A 19,998-nucleotide genomic window follows, 5' to 3' on the forward strand; every position below is an offset into this window, starting at 1 on the left:
GGGTCTGACACGAAGCGGCACACACGCATTTTGCTAAGTGGTGTCAAATATTTACATGATATTATTTTTCGATCTTCTATTTACCTTCAAGTTAATTTTTGACTGCATGTTCGTGTTCTAAAAGCTCTTTTATCTTTTAAAGTGTGGTATTGTAAATACCACAACATTTTTAGAAATCAGGATAATTTTAAAAATAATTTTTTTTCAATCTTTTAAACGATTGTAAAATAATATGACATAGTAGGTTCAGTGACAAAGAACTTGCTTTTGGTTTTTATGCTTATAGATCGGGCACCGTTTTTAAAACCTATAAAGCTTAACCTAATTACAAACCTCTATATCGAATATACGTTTAAAATTGGTCACACATGTAGGTATCTGAAGGAACCAGATATTCAATTGACCTATATATCGGTTGATGTGTATTTATTCAAAATCCACTATCATGTGCTCCACTTTCATAGATATCGCTGAGCTCATTTGTTTTCCCCTTGTTAACGGAACATTATTTGTCAGGTTATTTATAGTTAATTGAGGTGTGTGAGGTGCCGCCTGTTGAAGCCAATTACAGCGAACTAACTTGGTTAGGACACTTGGCCAGCTTAGCTGATGACGCTGACCAGCACTCAGTCATTTCCTCATCCTTCGGTGCCTCTCATCCGATGCGTCGCTATCACCATCAGCATCGCCATCCTTGAACAGACGCTTCTGATATATTTGCCCCTGGTTCGAAAGGTGGGGCACAGAACGCAAAGAGAATGGACGATGCCGAAGATTGCACGGAAAACTGAGTGGGAAAACCCAGTGGGCGGGGAAAGCCACTTAGCCAGCAGCTGACGCACATAAAACTCTCCCTCTATGGCCGGTGGCATCCCTATAAGGATATATTCTTGGGATTGCCCATGCTCATCGCCATGCCAGTGCACGTTCCAAACGGTAAAACGTTTCCTAGGCCAGTAGGCAAATAAGTTTTCCTTTTTCTCCAGCATTTTCCTCTTTTTTTTTTTAGGTGCTAGTGCTGTTTTGCTTCGGTTTGAGTAAATCAATTTGAGACTCGTGTTATGCTAAGAAACGACTACAAAAGTCTTGTTCACAGTTCATTCCTCCCCTATCCAATAAAGCTGATGAGGATGAAGTCCTGGCCTGCCTTTGACACTTGTGGCCATAATAGTTTGCTCTGAAAGCCGGTCCCCTAATCATTTTTCCTTGCATCCGTCCGCCTTCTGCTACTTCTGCTTTACTTAAGCAAAGAAAACTGAATTCTAAAGATTTTTCTCCCCTATGCTGGGTTCCTTTTTCTTGCCTTTATGGTTTTTGATATTCATTTGTCGCAGAAAGCTCTCTATGCACTTTTAGTTTGAAAAAGGGTTTACAACGATGGATAGGCAGCCCACTACGGCTGTCAGAGCTGCTTAACAAGAAGTAGACTGAAAAATAGTATATAATAATTGTTAGTCTTTAATAAGTTTATTGAACATTTTTTTCCAATACCTCAGCGAAATGTAGAAATCTATTACGTCTAATTCGAAGCCAATAAGCAGTCCCATTTCCCACTCAATAGCCAAGTTGGTTTCCTAACAGTTTTACCAACTAACTTTTATTACTTTACTAAGCTTACCCGAAGTTTCCCGAAGTAGTTATCGGGCCAAAGTTTTTTTTAGCCTCATTAGCGTTGTTAGTTGCCCCAAAGTTGATAGTAAAGTTGAACGGGCCGTGTGCGTTACCTTGTTTTTCACGACTTGGATTCAATGTCTTTTATTGATTATCCATTTTTTAACTTTGTCATATCTGCTTTTGAAAAGAATAGGCGAGCCAATCGTATTATAAAATGTTAAATGCAGTTCACAATTTGGTGTGTTTTTCAAATTTTTCGTTTGCAAACAAATTTGTTTTTGAATGTTCTTATCGTTGTTTATTGTGTTTTGTGTTTATTGTTTTGCGTCGAGAAGTTGTGATTTAAGCATTCCAAACTTATCTTTATTTAAGTAAAACTCGTAAGTAACTGAATCACTCACGAAAAGAGAAAGAATTTTACTTTAAATGACTGTACATAAACACTGTATTGTTAAGTAAACAAAAAATCATTTAAATAGTCATAGTCAAACATTTAAAGTAATCATAGTATAGAGTATAAAATATACATTTTTGACACACCATTTACCACTTTTAAACTCTGTTTAGGGAATTAAGTTGATAAAAAAAACACATTTTTTAATGGTCACCATAAGCCATGGTTATAAAACGGTCACTAGGTATACAAACAAGAAAAGGAACAATTCAAAACAAGAGTGAACGCTATAGTCGAGTTTCCCGACTATCTTATACCCGTTACTCAGCTAGTGGAAGTACGAAGGAGAGTCTTCCACACTGACAGTTTTTGGTGGTTTGTGGGCGTTAGAGTGGGCGTGGCAAAAAGTTTTGTGGCAAATCGATAGAAATTTACAAGACTAATACAAAAATGGAAAAATATCAAAACATTTTTTAAAAGTATGGGCGTGGCAGTTTTGGGCATTAGAGTGGGCGTGACAACATAAATCGACAAACTTGCGCTGATTCTACATATGTCTCTGGAGTCTGTATGCTTAGTCTCAACATTCTAGCTTTTGTAGTTTCTGAGATCTTGACGTTCATACGGACGGACAGACGGACATGGCCAGATCGACTCGGCTATTGATCCAGATCAAGAATATATATACTTTATATGGTCGGAAACGCTTCCTTCTGCCTGTTACATACATTTCAACGAATCTAGTATACTCTACGAGTAACGGGTATAAATATAAAAAAAAAAACACATCCCCAATGTATTTGCAATCTCACGCAATAAAATCACAATACTCCGAGGCACTCAAACAGCAGCAAAATTTGCATTTAGAGCTCAATCAAATGCATTTTTCATCATGCACACACACATAAGTAAGTAAATCATATATGTATATCGCATTTTTATGCATTTGTTCAATGTATTTGCACTTTTTCTGCTTACATAAATATTTAATAGTGAACATTGCATAAGAACGGCAAAATTGAAATCTTAAATAAACGGAGAAAACCAGAATAGGGTTGCCATCTTGATTGAGCAGTCGACAAAACAATTCCACAATCGGAGGCGTGAGACTGTAGAAAACAAGAATGGCCAAGTTTTTTTTATACCCGTTACTCGTAGAGTAAAAGGGTATACTAGATTCGTTGAATAGTATGTAACAGGCAGAAGGAAGCGTTTCCGACCATATAAAGTATATATATTTTTGATCAGGATCAATAGCCTAGTCGATCTGGCCATGTCCGTCTGTCCGTCCGTATGAACGTCGAGATCTCAGGAACTAGAAAAGCTAGAAAGTTGAGATTAAGCATACAGACTCCAGAGACATAGAAGCAGCGCAAGTTTGTCGATTCATGTTGCCACGCCCACTCTAACGCCCACAAACCACATTTTTGTATTGGTCTTGTAAATTTCTATCGATTTGCCAAAAAACTTCCTGCCACTTCCACTATAACGCCTACAAACCGCCAAAAACGGTGTTTAAGACTCTCCTCCCTTCCACTAGCTAAGTAGCGGGTATCAGATAGTCGGGGAACTCGTATAGCTATAGCGTTCTCTCTTGCTTTTTTTATATTTAGTTTATTAAAGCGACGAATCCGTACATCCAAGTACATTTTTGATAGAAATCGATTTCGAGTTACGGCAATTATTACAAATTTTCCGACAATCCACTGGATACATGGGAACGTTCTCATGTGCTGTGTTTGTTGGTCAGATTGTGGTTTAGGTCCAATTTAAATTTTAAATTATATTGGCAATCAAGTCATTCAGTTGGGTGTGTTTGAGAATGGGTATCGGTAACATAATTACATCGAAGGTGTTTATGAGAAGTGTTATTTAATCAATTACGACCAAACACCTAATCCTTTTCTTCGAATAAAGGTAATGTACAGAACATGATTATGACACCATTGAACTGAATGAGCTCCAATGTTAAGCATATATAGAAGAGACTCCGGAATCGAACCATTGCGTTTTAATCGTATATCTTATACTTTTTAGACTGTTTGCAATGATTTTACGATGGTTACGGTGGAATATCGCCAATCATATACTTATATACTGTTTATAATGCCCGTCTTGGGTTAAGATTTCAAATGATTTCCCACGATCCTAAATCATCAATGTCGGTAATGGCAACAATGTGACCAGCAACATTTTTGTTTACGCACGCCAAAATGTAGCCGTTCTAAGCCAAATAAAATTTTCGTTTAACCCACAGGCAGCGGGAAAACACAAATAAACAAAAAGTTGGAAAAACAAAATCGGTTACTGGGAGGGCTGACTTAGGCACAGTTTCAATTTCTTTGTGAACAACCGACAGCTATTGACACGAACGAGAGATGCCGATGCCTGTGGGTTCTGTCCACTTTTTTATATTTTTATACCCGTTACTCGTAGAGTAAAAGAGTTCACTAGATTCGTTGAAAAGTATGTAACAGGCAGAAGGAAGCGTTTCCGACCATATCAAGCATATATATTCTTGATCAGGATCAATAGCCGAGTCGATATGGCCATGTCCGTCCGTCTGTCCGTATAAACGTTGAGATCTCAGGAACTACAAAAGCTAGAAAGTTGAGATTAAGCATACAGACTCCAGAGACAAAGACGCAGCGCAAGTTTGTTGATTCATGTTGCCACGCCCACTGGCATGCCCAAAATTTTGAAAAATACATTTAATTTTTTATTAGTCTTATAAATTTTTATCGATCTGCCAATCAACTTTTTGCCACGCCCACTCTAACACCACAAACCGCCCAAAGCTGCCACGCCCACAATTTTGAAAAATGTTTTGATATTTTTTGATTTTTGTATTAGTCTTGTAAATTTCTATCGATTTGCCAAAAAACTTTTTGCCACGCCCACTCTAACTCCCACAAACCACCAAAAACTCTCAGTGTGAAAGACTCTCCTTCGTACTTCCACTAGCTGAGTAACGGGTATCAGATAGTCGGGAAACTCGACTATAGCGTTCTCTCTTGTTTATTTTTTCTCCATCCGCAATCAATCCCCATGCAGTAGCGGGCCATTAAGTACAAAGCTTAGGCTGTTTATTTTTTTTTATTTTTATTTTTATCCTTTTTCCCTACTTTACTCTTTGCTCATGCGCCTGATCACCCCTTCCCTTTATCGTCATCATATAGGGAGAAAAACAAACTGATTTTAAATTACTCTTTGGAAAGACATGTGTACATATGTATGTATGTATAACCCATTCATGAGACATTGTAAAGCTGCAACAGGAATTATAAACCAAAAATGCTAGAAATTGCAAAAATGATGACATGAAAGTCATTCTAATTATTTAAGAGATACACAACCCTATCGCCTCCTGGGGCATATTGCATTGAAAATTTCAACACATTCCACTTTGTTGGCTCTTTGCTACCGTTTGGCGTTTGAGTCGAGAAAAAAGGTGAATAAGATGCTGGATAGGGGCTGGATCGGAGCCTGTCAAAGAGGCAGAAAAGAAGAAAAAAGTTCAGAGAAAAAGAAATGATTTAATGCAAATTTTTAGCATTCTCTCTTGTTTTAGAACTGCAGTTGTCGTTTGTGTAATTGAAGTCTACGTCTTTTTGAATTGAAAATATTTTGAAATTTAATAGTTGTTTTAAGATCGTATTTTAATATGAGTACATTCTTAAGGAACTTAATTTTTTATATTACATAGTAAATATAGAAATATATATTTCAAGAAACAAAAAAATACGAAATTAACAAGAACGCCTAATCCAGGCAATAATTATCTATAAAGTATTGAATCGGTTATTAAAGTATGGTATGTTTTTGTGACCTTAATTGCATTAATTTCTAAAATATATACGGTACTCACTCACTCAAGTGCATATACACTTCACATGAAATGATAGTTCACTGATCTTCGCTACACAAACACATTTATTTCTTCAGTCATAGTGCCATGTATTTTAAGTACTAAATTGTTTCTTAACTGCAATTAGCTGGAAACAACAGGCGATAGATCGGCCAACAACATTAGCGTCTGAAATCATGATGGCGATGATGGCCAGGAAAAATTCTAGGGCTGACTTCTGTGGCACAGCAACCATTTTAATTAGTCTGTGGGCACAGGCAAAAATTTTTTGCAACATTGGAAAATTAATCGAATTGCATTAAACCCAATTAAGCGACTGCAACTAAATGTGCAAGAAAAATACATACGTACAGTGACTTCTCAAAGGCGCCAAATGGCTATTTCCCATTTTGTTTATGCCTCCTCTGCTGTTTTTTGTTGTAATCAAGAGACTGTAAACTCGTCTGGCTACCGTTTAAGTTGTATTCTTCGTTTATTGAATTTTTTTTTTTATATAGCTTGAGATTTTGTGGTGTGTAGATATGATGTAGTAGAGCTGACACCATCGCGCTTTCTCATCGGGCTTACAGTGAGATCCCCTTGAGGTTGTCCTTTGATGATCAGAAACCACTACAAGTCGTCGAAGTTTTATCATTAAAACTTTTATATAAAATTATATGTTGTCAAACTGGTGTATACCAAAATCGAAAACTTTGCAAGGGTATTATATGATTGTATTGTCTTTAAAACTCGACTAGCAGCGATCTTCCCGATCGGCTTTACCCCAATATAGCTTTAATATTTAGACACAATATTAGACACTTCTTAGGTTGAAATACCAATAGGTTTTAAAACAAATGTTAAACAAGGGTTAAAAAATGTTGTATTAAAATACAAAGATGAATCTTAAATAAACCAATTTTGGTATTAAAATTTGAACATCTTACAGAAATTAAAGGGAATCTGTCGCAGACACGACTTTGTCGATACTCGATTTCAGTCGCTTTGATGAAGTTGCACTGTCTCATGTTTTTTTTCGCCTTTTTGCATTATTCGCCCCGCCATCTTATCGTTTGCCCACTGCAATCAGTCGTCGTCGCCCGCGCTGCTCCACAATTACAATTTCACTCCGCAAAGCAGTGGGACCAAAGAAAAAAGCAAACAAAATGGGAAAATAAAAAATGTTTGCTCCCTCTCCTGGCGATTTCCTCTGCATCAACATTTTCGCGCGCTTCGTGTTACCAGGGACAGGCTGCAATAGTATTGGTATTGGTGTTGGTGTAGGCACTTGCACTGGTATGGGGCACTTCGAGTCCCCAACGTCACACACACGCAAGTGCTCGTGGCACGTCGTCTCCACTACTATGGAGAAAAACCCAACGAGCAGGCGAAGGAACACAAGAGTGCCCCATCGTCAGCTTTCAACATCCAGCAGCATCAAGCATACAACATTTCGCATCAGCCTTTTTCATTCTTCTCCACTGCATTCTTATATTCCTCATGGTGCAACTGCAACAACAGGAACGCGACAACAATAAAAGCAGCGGCAGCAACAACAACAGCCGCATAAGTTCAAGCACAGCGCATACAAATAATTTACACCATGCAAAAGCGAAAAGCTACAAATGAGTAAAGACTGCAGAAACACACAAACAAACAAGCACACACACTCTACATACATATGTGTAGATGTCACAGACAGGGACACAAAAGTGGGATAAATAGTCCAAACCGAAAATGTTTTGTCCGTTCGGTTCGTAAAAAAAAAGAATGCCACGGATTTTCATGAACTTAAGTGATCAACATTAAATTTACTTTAAAATTCAAATTAAATGTTTAACTAAACTGATGTGGTAGGCAAAAAGTATAAAATGATTAATTAGGTTTAATCATATTTATCATATCATTTAAGCAAGTGTAAGCTATATGAATTGATTTACATTTTCTGAACTTTATGACATGAACCAAATTACATTCATATGGGTTTTTAATCAGGGTCAGTTTAATGCACTTTTCCAATTCTCATTGCATACTTCCGAGCGGTATCCGTGGTAATCTTAGGAAACATGCACTTTACATCCTATTATATTCTATTCTATGATTTCTGTAAAAAAAATCAATACATTGTTCTGACTTGTTATGACTTAGATATAATAAAAACAATAAGGTATGAATCTCGAAATTATATTTATCAGAAAGTGTTGTCAAAATTTGAATTTTTAAATTTAAAAGTTCAACGGATTATTTTCATGAAGAGAAAATGCTATAAGCCAATTCTGTAAAAGGGGGACCGCTTCTAAATTTGGGGCGCCTGGTGCCTATCACTGTTACACGCGCCGATGTAAAATCCTCCTGGGCTGCTACTGTTCTGGTTCTTGTTGTTGCCACTGCTGCTGCAGCGCTTTGCATTCATGCGTGCCCGTGTGTGGGTACGCATGCTCGATGGTGAAAGTGTGTGTATGTGTTGAAGACGGCGGAAGAGAGGGCGAAGGAAAGACGTATGCACGAGTTTCTTGCATTTACTCTACGCAAATGAGCGACATTCGGCGTTTCTCGTTCTCTGGTTCTCCTGCAGTAAAAAATAGTGGGTGGTGGGGGGCGAACAGAGTATGAGGCGTAGAAGCTGCTCACTGCGAACAACTCACTCTCACTTGATGATGATGCATTATTTTGTTGTTGCCTCCTTTGAATGACTAAGAGCGGTCGTTTTTTGTTTTTGGTTTCAGTTGATTTGGAGAATGGGCGAAGGACCGTTGACGAGTTGGCAACAGCATAAAATACAACGTAAAAATGGATGAAAAAATGTGCACAGAAAAATCACAGCAAACAAATTCACAACGCTAACTGCACTCCCCCGCTCTCATTCTCCCTTTCCATATCTCTCACTCCTTCTCGCTCTTTCGCTTGAGTGGGGTTACTGACATTGCAGCAGCCGGGCAGCGACATCGGCAGCGCAGTTGCTGCGTTTGTCCCGTTGCTAAGTGCATTGGGTGCCGGAGGGAGCGAGAGACAAAAGGGGAGCAGCACACTGAGTGAGTGCGGGTAAGAGAGGTAGTAAATGCGAGATTAACTTTCTGTATGGACTTTTCGGCTCGCTCTCTTCTTTGTTGCTCGTGTGTTCTACACTTTTCGTTTCGCTTTCGATTTGGCGCCAAAACAAATGACCGTTAGAGTTCAAGGAACTCTCTAATTAGATTCTTCCATGTCCATAACAAATTTGCAGAGAAAAAAAATTTTGCGAATTAACAAAGTTAATTGATGGGATTCGAGGAAAAGCTCTTGTACCTATGCTGAATTTCACTAAAAATGTTGAGCATATTCATTAATATTTCCGGTGTAAAAAATGCACTCTACTACATCACAAACACAAGTCGTCGTCTCGTTCTCACGCATGTTTTGCATTCAATTTTGCATGACTGCATTGAGATCGATCGCGTAGGTATTAGTTTTGGTATTAGCTATAGTTTGCGTGTGTTCTTGCGTCATAAATCTGAATATGCCAATTAACAACAGCAGCCAACAATAACTGACTAAAGCAGAAACAACAAAAGCAAAGTGCAATGAGAGCACAAGAAATTAACATGCATGCCAAATGCAGTTGCTGAACCACATCATAAAAAGCAACAATGGCAACAATAAAGACAATGCAGATGGAAATGATGGCGATTGAAACAGTCCCACTCACACTTGCTGACTTACACACAGACCAACCAACACAGACGCTAAAACACAAATGACAAACAAAATTGCTAAAATTTTGGCAATGGGGAGTGCAATAAACAGATAACTGTAATAATGCACAAATGCACACATTGCATTGCAAGGTTTTGGATTTTTTTGCCAGTTAAATGGCAAGGAAATCCCATTGTCTGGCAATTGAACAAATGAACGTTCACAGCTAAGTTAATGATCAATGAGAGATATAATTCGTTTATTTACCTAACACAATTTATGTTGACCAATGGATGTAGACTCTCATAGATTTCTCCATATATGTACATATAAAATTTTCGAAAATCTGGTTAGAACCATTCAAATGTACATACATTTGTAATTTATATTTTCAATCTAAGAGAGATGAAATAACAAGTGATCTAATGATCGGGACTATGGTCCACTCTCCTATTTCACTGGCTGTGTGAAGCTAGAATATGGACATAAGATCCGGACTCCCAGCCATCAAAATAAAGTTAAGAGCGCGGGACATGGTTAGATTTACTTAAGCACGCATCGGTAGCAACCTAACCCCCTTTACTCCCACACTTGAAGTCGTTTTCTGTGACTGAACACACACACACAAGCACCCAAAACACTCCCACACACGCCCTGTGCTGCAACGCATGAACAAATATAGAAGATATGCTGTTATTTACATAAAAGCTTTATAAATATGTGCATAAGCTTGCCACTGTGTGTGGGTGTGTGCTGAGGGTGTAATGGTTTGTGCATATGAGCATGTGTCCAACTAATCGCAAGTCGAGTTTTTAGCCTGATCCGGAGGCTCACTCGTTATCTGAGGCACTATATTCAGCTTACTGCCGTCTGACACAGAATTCTCTTGGTTCTTCAAAATCCGTCAAAGGCACTGCAAAAATTAGGAGCGTATTAAAATGTAAGTTAAACACAATAAAGCCCAATTTAAATAATGGTGGTAGTCTGCTAAAGCCTGTCACCTTGAGTCATTATTTCATACAAAAATTATGGTAATATCTGTCAGACAAACTCGGTTTGTTTTACATCTAATGCGTTCCCCAATTTCCCAAATTATAATGGATACATGTGGTGCAGAGGGCATGAAACGCTACCATTTCTGTAGCGCCCTTTCCTGCATATTTTCCGCCTAACATATCTCGGTTTTTCGCAGTGTGTGCTGGCACTTTCCACGCTTGCCCCAACAACTGTACCAGACACAGTGTCTGCCACCTTTTAGCGTCTTCTTCTCGCCTCTGCTACGCCGCCCTTGTGGATTTTTCCTAACAATTGCAAGTCGCTGTTGGCAGCCTAGCAACCAAAAGCGCGAAAGCCCTGGCCGCAGTCATGAAAAGCGAGCTGGAAAAAATTGGGTGGGTGGGAAAAGGGAAAATAAAGCAATCATTGCACTTGTCCCGCGCAGCAGCAACAACTCCTACCTGCAACAACAATATGGCCAAGGCTGCGGGTTTTTCATTTTTCTTTCATTTCTATATTCATTCCTGGTTGCTACGTTGCTTCAATTTAGCTTCGTTCCCCTGTGTGTGCGTGTGTGTGTCTGCATTGGTGGTGGTATCGCATAGTACGTGTGTATGGGTTTCAGAGCTCGCCCACAATGGGCGTGGCAGTCATTTCCCGCAATTACGCCTACACACAACCGACCTGAGTTGGAGCTACAGTGCGATGTAGATGGATGCGGACTGTGGATGAAAAACGGGGATCAAATTGAAAATGGAAATGGCATTGGAGGAGTTGCTCCTGCGATAAGCCGTATTTGCGGCCGCTGCCACCAAGATGTGGCAACTCTGCCTAACGGTCGTATTCGTATCATGCCCAGAAGTATGCAAGACTTTTGTGAGGCCCTTCGTCTGATGAATTGAGAGCGAACAAGGGACCGGGAAAATCTATAACAATTGGGTGAAATTAATTGGGGAGCGTGGGAGATTAAGATATGGTATATTGAACTTCTTAGATTATATTACTTTACTTATGTGTACGAAAACAACGTAACTACACGTAATAATAATGGAAACTATTTTAGAATCTTTCGAAATGCATAATAATTGCCAATAATCCGTACAAGTTACGGGATGCATCGTAATGAGATGATGAAGTCTCTTCGGAAATTTTCATTGCCATGTGGTTGTGTACACCATTCACGACTTAACCTGGTATACACCTTCTTTTAGCCCCAATTTTAAAAGTTCGAGGCTGTTGCAATTGAACCTACACTTGCACCGCTTTCGGTGTGTGTGGGGGTGTTTTTGTGGTTGCCGGATGGTTTTGACTTTTTGTTCAACTGTACGTCCATCAGTCTGTTTGGCTTTGGCATAAAATGTTTCAAGTGTCATTTATATTTATTTTTAACCCTTTTTTTAATGCCGGCTGCAGCCGGGTGATGGGCGTCTCCCACAAGCCAGCCCAGACCACTGGACGTCTGTGCAAATTAAAATGTTTCCGTTGTCGTTGTCGCAAATTCGCACACAGACACACTCAGAAGGAAAGAGAGAGCCATAGTTTGACGAGATTGAATTTTATGTCCCGACGTCGGGCGCCAGAGTTTCTGTGAGTCCTGTGGATCGTGGCAGGATGTCAGGGTTGTCCGGATGCGGATTACACTAATTATGAAATGACATCGACAACGGCGTCGTTGATTTTAATGGTTTTCTGTTGTCAACCCAATTAAACAATTTTCTCGCCTTTCGCTTCGATTGCAGGAAGGATGCTGCTGATGTCACCGCCGTTGCAATAGCAACACCAATACCATAAAGCCGAAGCAAAATCAACCCCTGCTGCACCCAGTCCTCCCCCCGAGAACAAGCCACACACATGTTGCTGCCACAACTAAGATGCTCAGCGCTGCCAATGCAACTGCAACTGCAACAGCAACACATGGAGCAGCAGCAGTCGCGATTGCCGCAACCGAGACTTATGTCATAACAAACAAACAGCAGCAACAGCAGCATCAGCAGCAGCAACAAGCATTTGTTGTTGCCGCCAACAAAATGGTGATACCAGCGACGGGAGCTACGATCGCCGGTATTCCAACAGCATCAACAACAGCAGCAGCCGAGTCAACAGCAGCGCAGCAACACCAGCAGCAGCAGCAACATGCGCTGTTTCAGCCGCACCTACAGACAACAAGCGCAACTGCAGCAACCAGCACACCTCAGCAACAGCAGCCACCTCAGCCGCGGCAGCATCCCAAGAAGCGAAAGTTCGATCCAGCTGAGCTGGACAAGACCGAGCAACATCCCCAGCACCAGCAGCAAGTGAGTCTGCAGAAGCATCAGAAACCCGCCGATACATCTGGCAACAGCGATGGCCTGGCCAACGGCAATCAGCAGCATCGCATGATCGTGAGTTGCGGTGCAGGCGCCGGCAACAACAGTAGCAGCAGCAACAGTAACAGCAGCAGCGATATCAAGCAGCAACAGCAACGTATTATCATTGCATCACCGCAACATGCCAGCGGTAGTACTTACAAGCAACATGTTGCCAGCGGCAACAATAGTCACGCAGCCACAATCAATCATCAACAACGCACACACACGCCCACAACCGCCGTTCACTACCAACAGCAACAGCAGCAGCTACAACAGCAACCACAACGTTTTAGCTTTAACTCAAACAATCAGCAACATGTACAGGAACACCACCAGCAGCAACAGCAGCAATCCCTGCTCGATCTCAGCGAGTGGAACAACACGCGTGTCCTAGCCAAAATCCAGAATAACTATGCTCCCGGGGTAATACGCCACGCCCAGGAGGCGTCTCCCGACTCAATACTCGTGGAATTCGATTCCACCGATTTGGGATTACTGCTATATACGGATGTGTTGCACCAGGGTCGTAACCATGTGATACTCGATGCCAGCCCGCCCATGGCGGATGTGAGTACCCCGAATAGTGTCTCTTTTGTCGCCCAATATAGTGAAGGCCTTTTTTCTCGTTCTCGATTAGATTACGCTGGATGCCCGTGTCTGCGTGCGCCAACGGGTGGATGGTCGTGGCTCTGGAAGCTTTATCTACGTGGAGGGCATCATTACTGACATCAACCAGAACACTAAGCAATACAGCGTTCAACTGATTGGCGAAGAAATGGTGAGCATATGAAGCTTGCTAAACATTTTTTATACATTTTAAATAATATTGGATTGGATTGGATATTCATGATTATTGATTTTTTGCTAAACGAGTTGCTAAAATCCCCTTTCATTTACTATTAACTTGAACGCATACTTTAAGTAAGCGAACTAATTCAAATTATTTCAAATCTAAAATCTGTGTGCTTCCTGTACATAAGTTTTTTACTTCTTTAAATGTTCTTACTTGTACTTATAAAGTTACTATCTGTATTATTACAGCCCAACACCAAGGTAGTGCGACGTGCCGATCTACGGCTCCTGCAGCCGCCTTGGTGGGACGAGCTTAACGAACTGACAATGACGGGTGGAGCAAGTGCCTCCGCATCCAGTGCCAAGCGGAAGGTGTCGGCAGCGGGAGCAGGCGCAGGAGCTGCAGCTTGCGAGGCGATGGCCGTGCCCAGTGGTAATATCGTTTACCCGAAAGCGGCCACCGGCACGCCGTTGACCTTCGTGGCCACCCGTTATGATGGCAAGCTGCCCACGGCACCACCCACAACGTCCCATCAGCAGGCGCAGCAGCAACTAGTAAAACAAGAAGAGTATTATCGAACGACGGCCACTTCGCCTTTCCAGACGCGACCTCCCATCGCCGGGCCCTCCCACGGATCGGAGCAAGGGGTCCAGGTGGCACAGTCGCATCCCCAGCAGTACAACGGCTTGGCGGACATCGTGATCTCCACGTGCAGCAATGGGCAGCATCTCAAGATGCAGCAGCAACAGCAGCAGCAATCGTCGCGTGGCTACGACGACTACGACTCGGACGATGAACTCAAAAGGGTCGGCATTGGATACTCGCCAGCGACCGGCGACCTGGACACGGAGAAGATGAGCGCCTGCAGCAAGCGGAGCAGTATGCAGAGCCGCGGCAGCACATCAAGTCTCCTCGACCAGAGGCTTACACCCCGATCTCATCCAGCAACACCAAGGTGAGCGGAAATGCTTTTTTCGGAAAATAAATACATAAGTCATGGTTTACGATTTTCGTAATTAATGAAAATATATATCACAAGACTTGCCAAAATTCTTGTCTTTATATGGTCATCCCATTCTGTTTACTATAAGTTCTTCCCTATTCTTTACCGCTTGCTAATAAACCGGCAGTGCCATCCACAGATCTCAGGCCACTACGCCGCACCGCTTCAAGAAGGGAGACATCGTGGAGTCGGAGTCCGGCGTGCGGAAGAAGTACAACGGCAAGCAGTGGCGTCGCCTGTGCATGCTCTGCACCAAGGAATCTCAGCGACGCGGTTACTGCTCACGGCACCTCAACCAGAAGGGCAACAACAGTGCCCTGCCCTCGTCCACGGGCCCGGGTCGTCTGCTCAGGTGAGCCCTATTTTCCCTCTGAAGAGAATTATTTTTATGTAATTCAAGTTTAATATGAGTCTTATATTAGTTTATGCATTGTGTTGTGCGAGATGGAGAAGGGAACTATTGTCATTATAGTATAAGTTTTAATTTATATTTAGAGAACACTCCCCTTGCAATAATGCAATCAAATGTTTACTACATACTTATATCAAAGTTCAACTTTCATCACAATTCTCTATTATAGAACACTATATCTATGGGGGTCATAAAAATCTTTTGAATAAATTTCCTCCGAAAGTTTTTGTTACAACACCTTATAATTCCTGCAAATGCCTTGTCTGTTTAAGTCCCGTATACATATAATAATCAACTAACCTGCGCACCCATTTTGTTTTCTTATCATTAGTGACAGTCGATCGAGCAGTAAGACGCAGATCGATGAGGACACCTCTCGCGACTCGGAGACGTCGCCCAACTACCGGGTCAAAGGTCGCTACGACCAGGAGGAGACCGATGCGGCCGTCATGCTGGGTAAGTCTCTACGGCACCATCACACCTCTTGACTCTTTACGATCTGGCAGAGGGCATCATAAAAGCATTTAAGACACCGTTCTGAAACCCGGGCTCTAACAATTTATTCATAGTTTGCAGCAATTCATTTCAAGGCTGGCCTTTCCAGCCTTCCCTCGTGCCGTCCCTTTTCGCCGTGTGCAGCGCCGGCTCAATCGTAAATACATATCGGTTCACGCAATTAGAGAGACAAGGCCAAATATTTTTCACGGCGCTTGTGGAAAATATCTCTTCGATTTCGGTTAGGAACCAAAGAACTTTTGTGCACCCTACCTAGCTGGGGGAACGATCTTCCCCAATCCCCTTTTACAGAGTTCCCCCATTAAGGTATCTCTTCGGAATGCAGAAGACAGGAAGGTCTTTCATTCAGAACCGGATTTCTTAGGCACTGAAAAAAGTCTCGTTTATAAGACCATAAAATGCAGGCCTTAAGTAAAGGCTTGTCGAGCTTCTTTTGAACAGTAAATTCGTATCAATAAAGAGGCTTATTTGACCCATTCGTAAATGTTTATGGGTTAAAAATTGTTATTCTTAAAGCTTAAGCGCACAGATAATATAATTAATATTAATAAAACATCGGGCATTAAAGGAACGCTGTTAACTAGGAAACTTTACAAGTTTTTGAAAAAATAATGCGGCTTAAACAGATAAAATACGTGTAAAATCAAGTGATTTCTCTATCTCTTTTTTTAATCAATTAATCTTATTAATAATGACAATAGTTAAATGTTCCATGTGTCCAAATAAATAATTACATAGACTCTCAAATAATTGGTAACTTCGGATCAGATCATTTTGGATAATACGAATACTCTACCTAATTTAACGAAAAGGCTAGCGCACTTGGTCCAGTCGTGATGACCGAGACCTTTTCTTGTCTCTTGTTTTCTGGTTCGATGCATTTTCAATTCACCATAAAATGCATATCATAAAGTTTTATTGTGGCAGCGCCGTAGTTCTTTCTGTCTCCCTCCCGACCCCTGTCCATTTTTCACACACCTCAACAAAGGTCGTTTGTCCGTCCGCCTCGCCGCTTTTCATGAAAGGTGTCGCTGCTGCGGCGCAAAGGTCGTGTCCGATTCCAATTTCGATCCCGAAAACGAACCAAGGGTTCCATTGTCCGCCGGAGAGAGCGACCGATCTGCCCTCCCGCTCCCACTCCCACACCCCGGCCACTTGAGAGTGTGACCGCAGCGTGATTTACACGCCAGACGCAGCGACTGCGCAGCCGCAGCGGAGAAGGGAGTTGCTCGCAGTGGCGTAGTCGAAATATTTCACCTTATTTCACCTTATATGTATGTATATTGGTCGGACTATTAGTATGTTTGTTTATAGATTAAAGCTAGATTTAATATAGTTCGAGTGATCAAGTTTGCCATCGTATATCCTAGTATATATCAGTGTATCCCAGGGGGGTTTCTGATCACCATTGCACGCCACTGGCTGGGCTGAACGCATTCCTAAGCACCTGCAGAAGGTAAAATAAGTCGCGATCGCAGCGGCAGAGCCACTTGAGTCGAAACAAAGCGGTGGCTACGCCGACGCCGGCAGAGGCTGCGTGCGAAGCGCAACAGATTCTTTTCTTTTATCCAGCTCTTTTTCTTGTTATTTGCCCTGTGCCTTTGATTCCTTTTTACCTAAACAAAAAAATGCACTTGAGAGCGGCCTGGCACGCACACACACACGATCGCGTGCTGCACACCGACAGGGCAGGTAAACAAACATGGCGAGCGCGAGAGAAAAGAGATTGGAGAGAGCAGCGCTCGATTTATGCTGCCGACGTCGCTGCCACTGCCCTTGGAAAGAACGTCGTTGAAGAATCGCCGATTGCCGCATTTATGCTGAAAAGTGGGAACTGTCAAGAGCACAAAAAATACGTGAAGAGCAAGAACGGAAAAAGCAAAGCGATGCGAATGCAGCGGACAAAGCGAATGTGACAACTACAACACGACGACGAAGGCAGAAAAGTGTATTTTAAGCAGCGGTTGGCCAACCAGGGAGATTTCCGTGGAAATGCTCAAGAGGAGCGCAAGGACGTCATGAATGCGTTCCAGGACTTTGAGCTGGGGGCCAAACTATATCTGCAGTGCTTATGTAATGCCAAGATCGAAGAATAACCGAATCCCTACCGATTGTGCTCTCCTAAGTCAGTATTAAATTTGATTCCATTCTTTCACACTTTTCAGTATCGCTGAGCAGCTCTCGATCTGCCACGCCCTCGTACACCTCACCTGTTAACCATGCCGGAGTCTCTCCTTTGAATTCAATTGCCCATTCGCCGGTGAATGTGTCCGCCACTCACAGGCAGAACTTTTTCACACCCATTGCTAACCAGTCGCAGCAGCATCAGCAACAGCAGCAACCTGTGGCCGTACCGCTCGACTCGAAGTGGAAAACAACACCCAGTCCGGTGCTCTACAATGCCAACAACAACAGCAGCAACAACAACAATGACTGGGAGGTGGGCAGCAACAGCAATACTCATGTTGCAGCTACGGCACCATCAACATCAACAGTTCGCGCTCAACCACTGCCGCCGCAAACGACGCCCGTATCGCTGGTGATGCATGCCCCACCGCAGCAGCACCCACTGCAGCAGCACCACCACCACCAACCGCCTCCACCGCCACCTGCTAGTTTGCCAGCCCCATCGGCACCAGCCACCAGCGGCAGCAGCAGCAGCCACAACAACGTGGGTCATGCCACCAGCGTTATACGCATTTCAAGCAGCCAGCAGCAACATCAGCAGCAACATCAGCAGCAACAGCAGCAGTCACATCCACATGTAGTTGTGTCCGCCGGACAGACTTTTCATCCCGTAATTGTGGACGCCACACAGCTATCGGTGCCGCCGCCACCAACAACGGTTTCATTTCACCAGCCAAACACGCCCACCTCAACAGCGGCATCAATAGCTTCAATGGGGCAGGACAAGATGCTACCAAAAAACGGTAAGTTGTTCTACAAATAATATCATTATAGGTGTTAAAAATTTGAAATAACATTTATGGATACATTCCTCACACACTTGCATAAATGTTTAATTTGCTTCATTATAGAAAAGATACTCATTGTGTACATTTAAATAACAATAATCTCCCATATTTGTAGGCTACAATGCGCCCTGGTACAAGATTTTACCGCATATGACGCCTATGAGCAAGGCGTCCGCAGCTCCGGTCACTCCGACCCTAACCACATCGGCCGGCAGTTACAATGTCGTCATGATGCAACAGCAACAGCATCAGCAGCTTCAGCAACAGTCGCCACCCCAGATGCCGCTGAACCACAACAACAATCATCTGATTGTGCCCGCCCCACTAAGCTCACCGGGCAAACCACTCAACTGCTCAATGAACGATGCCAAGGCAGCGGCAGCAGCAGCGGCCGCAGTTGCCAATCAGAGGCAACAGCAGCAGCAGGAGGAGCCGGACGATCAGCTGGACGATGATGTGTTTGAGGCCACGACTCCCGGGATCAGCGCCAACAGTAAGAAACAAACTACGGCTATGCGTCTGCCCACCCACAACAGCAACATACGCAAGCTGGAGGAATGCCATGATGCGAGCGATGGAACTGCAGGTGCACCAGCCACCTCGGCTGCCAAGCGAAGGAGTCAATCGTTGAGCGCTCTGCAGCAACAGCAGCAGCAACAGCAGGCCGGAGCGGCAGGAACAGCAGCTGGGCAGCCGGCGAACAAGAAAATCCGAAGACCCATGAACGCTTTTATGATCTTCTCAAAAAAACACCGCAAAATGGTGCACAAGAAGCATCCGAATCAGGACAACCGTACGGTCAGCAAGATTCTAGGCGAGTGGTGGTACGCCCTGAAGCCAGAGCAGAAGGCTCAGTACCACGAGCTGGCCAGCTCTGTTAAGGATGCACACTTCAAACTGCACCCGGAGTGGAAGTGGTGCTCCAAAGATCGGCGCAAGTCATCTACCTCGACAGCCATGCCTGGTGGAAAGGCGGGCGGAGCGGCTGGAACGAGTGACGCCAAGCAACGTCTGGTCTCGGTGGATGGCTCCGATTCCTTGGAGCACGATATGTGCCCCTCAACGCCAGGAGGCAGCGGCAGCTGCGGTGGTCAGGGCATGTCGTCCGATTTGCAGGGAGACATTATACCGCTGACGATTGACAACTATAATAGCACCTGTGATGAGGCTCCAACTACGATCTCGATGAAGGGCAACGGCAACGGAAAGCTGATGAAGAACGAGTTGCCATCTGACGAAGATGAGCATATGCTGGTGGTGGAGGAGGAGCCTCAGCAGCCGGTGAAGAAGCTTGACCTGCACTGCCGCGAGCGGGTGAATGACTCAGAAATGGACGACACCCCCTTTGACTACCGCAAGCAGCAGCCAGAGGCCAATCAGGTAAATTGATGGCATGCACTCTTTAATATCTCCTTAATGTCACCAATA

At 43.1% G+C, this 19,998-nt stretch overlaps 1 protein-coding gene across 15 annotated transcripts in view; it reads left to right on the plus strand.

Annotated features, from left to right (window-relative positions):
* The window catches only part of LOC6535784 (putative transcription factor capicua), a 44,072-nt gene that overhangs the window by 17,851 nt on the left and 6,223 nt on the right, over window positions 1-19,998 (plus strand). For 9 of the 15 annotated variants that reach the window (XM_039376534.2, XM_039376539.2, XM_039376541.2 and 6 more), the window contains 7 exons: window positions 12,263-13,438; window positions 13,509-13,649; window positions 13,913-14,619; window positions 14,795-15,019; window positions 15,411-15,535; window positions 17,761-18,525; window positions 18,686-19,950. In XM_039376534.2, coding sequence (XP_039232468.1) covers window positions 12,395-13,438; window positions 13,509-13,649; window positions 13,913-14,619; window positions 14,795-15,019; window positions 15,411-15,535; window positions 17,761-18,525; window positions 18,686-19,950 — 4,272 coding nt within the window. In that variant the 5' untranslated portion in view covers window positions 12,263-12,394. Of the gene's footprint in view, window positions 1-12,262; window positions 13,439-13,508; window positions 13,650-13,912; window positions 14,620-14,794; window positions 15,020-15,410; window positions 15,536-17,409; window positions 17,669-17,760; window positions 18,526-18,685; window positions 19,951-19,998 lie in introns of those variants that run through there. The other 6 variants (XM_039376537.2, XM_015191863.3, XM_039376543.2 and 3 more) reach the window with 3 other exon arrangements.

The sequence above is a fragment of the Drosophila yakuba genome, chromosome 3R (assembly GCF_016746365.2).
Source record: "Drosophila yakuba strain Tai18E2 chromosome 3R, Prin_Dyak_Tai18E2_2.1, whole genome shotgun sequence".
In the NCBI taxonomy this organism is placed as follows: domain Eukaryota; kingdom Metazoa; phylum Arthropoda; class Insecta; order Diptera; family Drosophilidae; genus Drosophila; species Drosophila yakuba.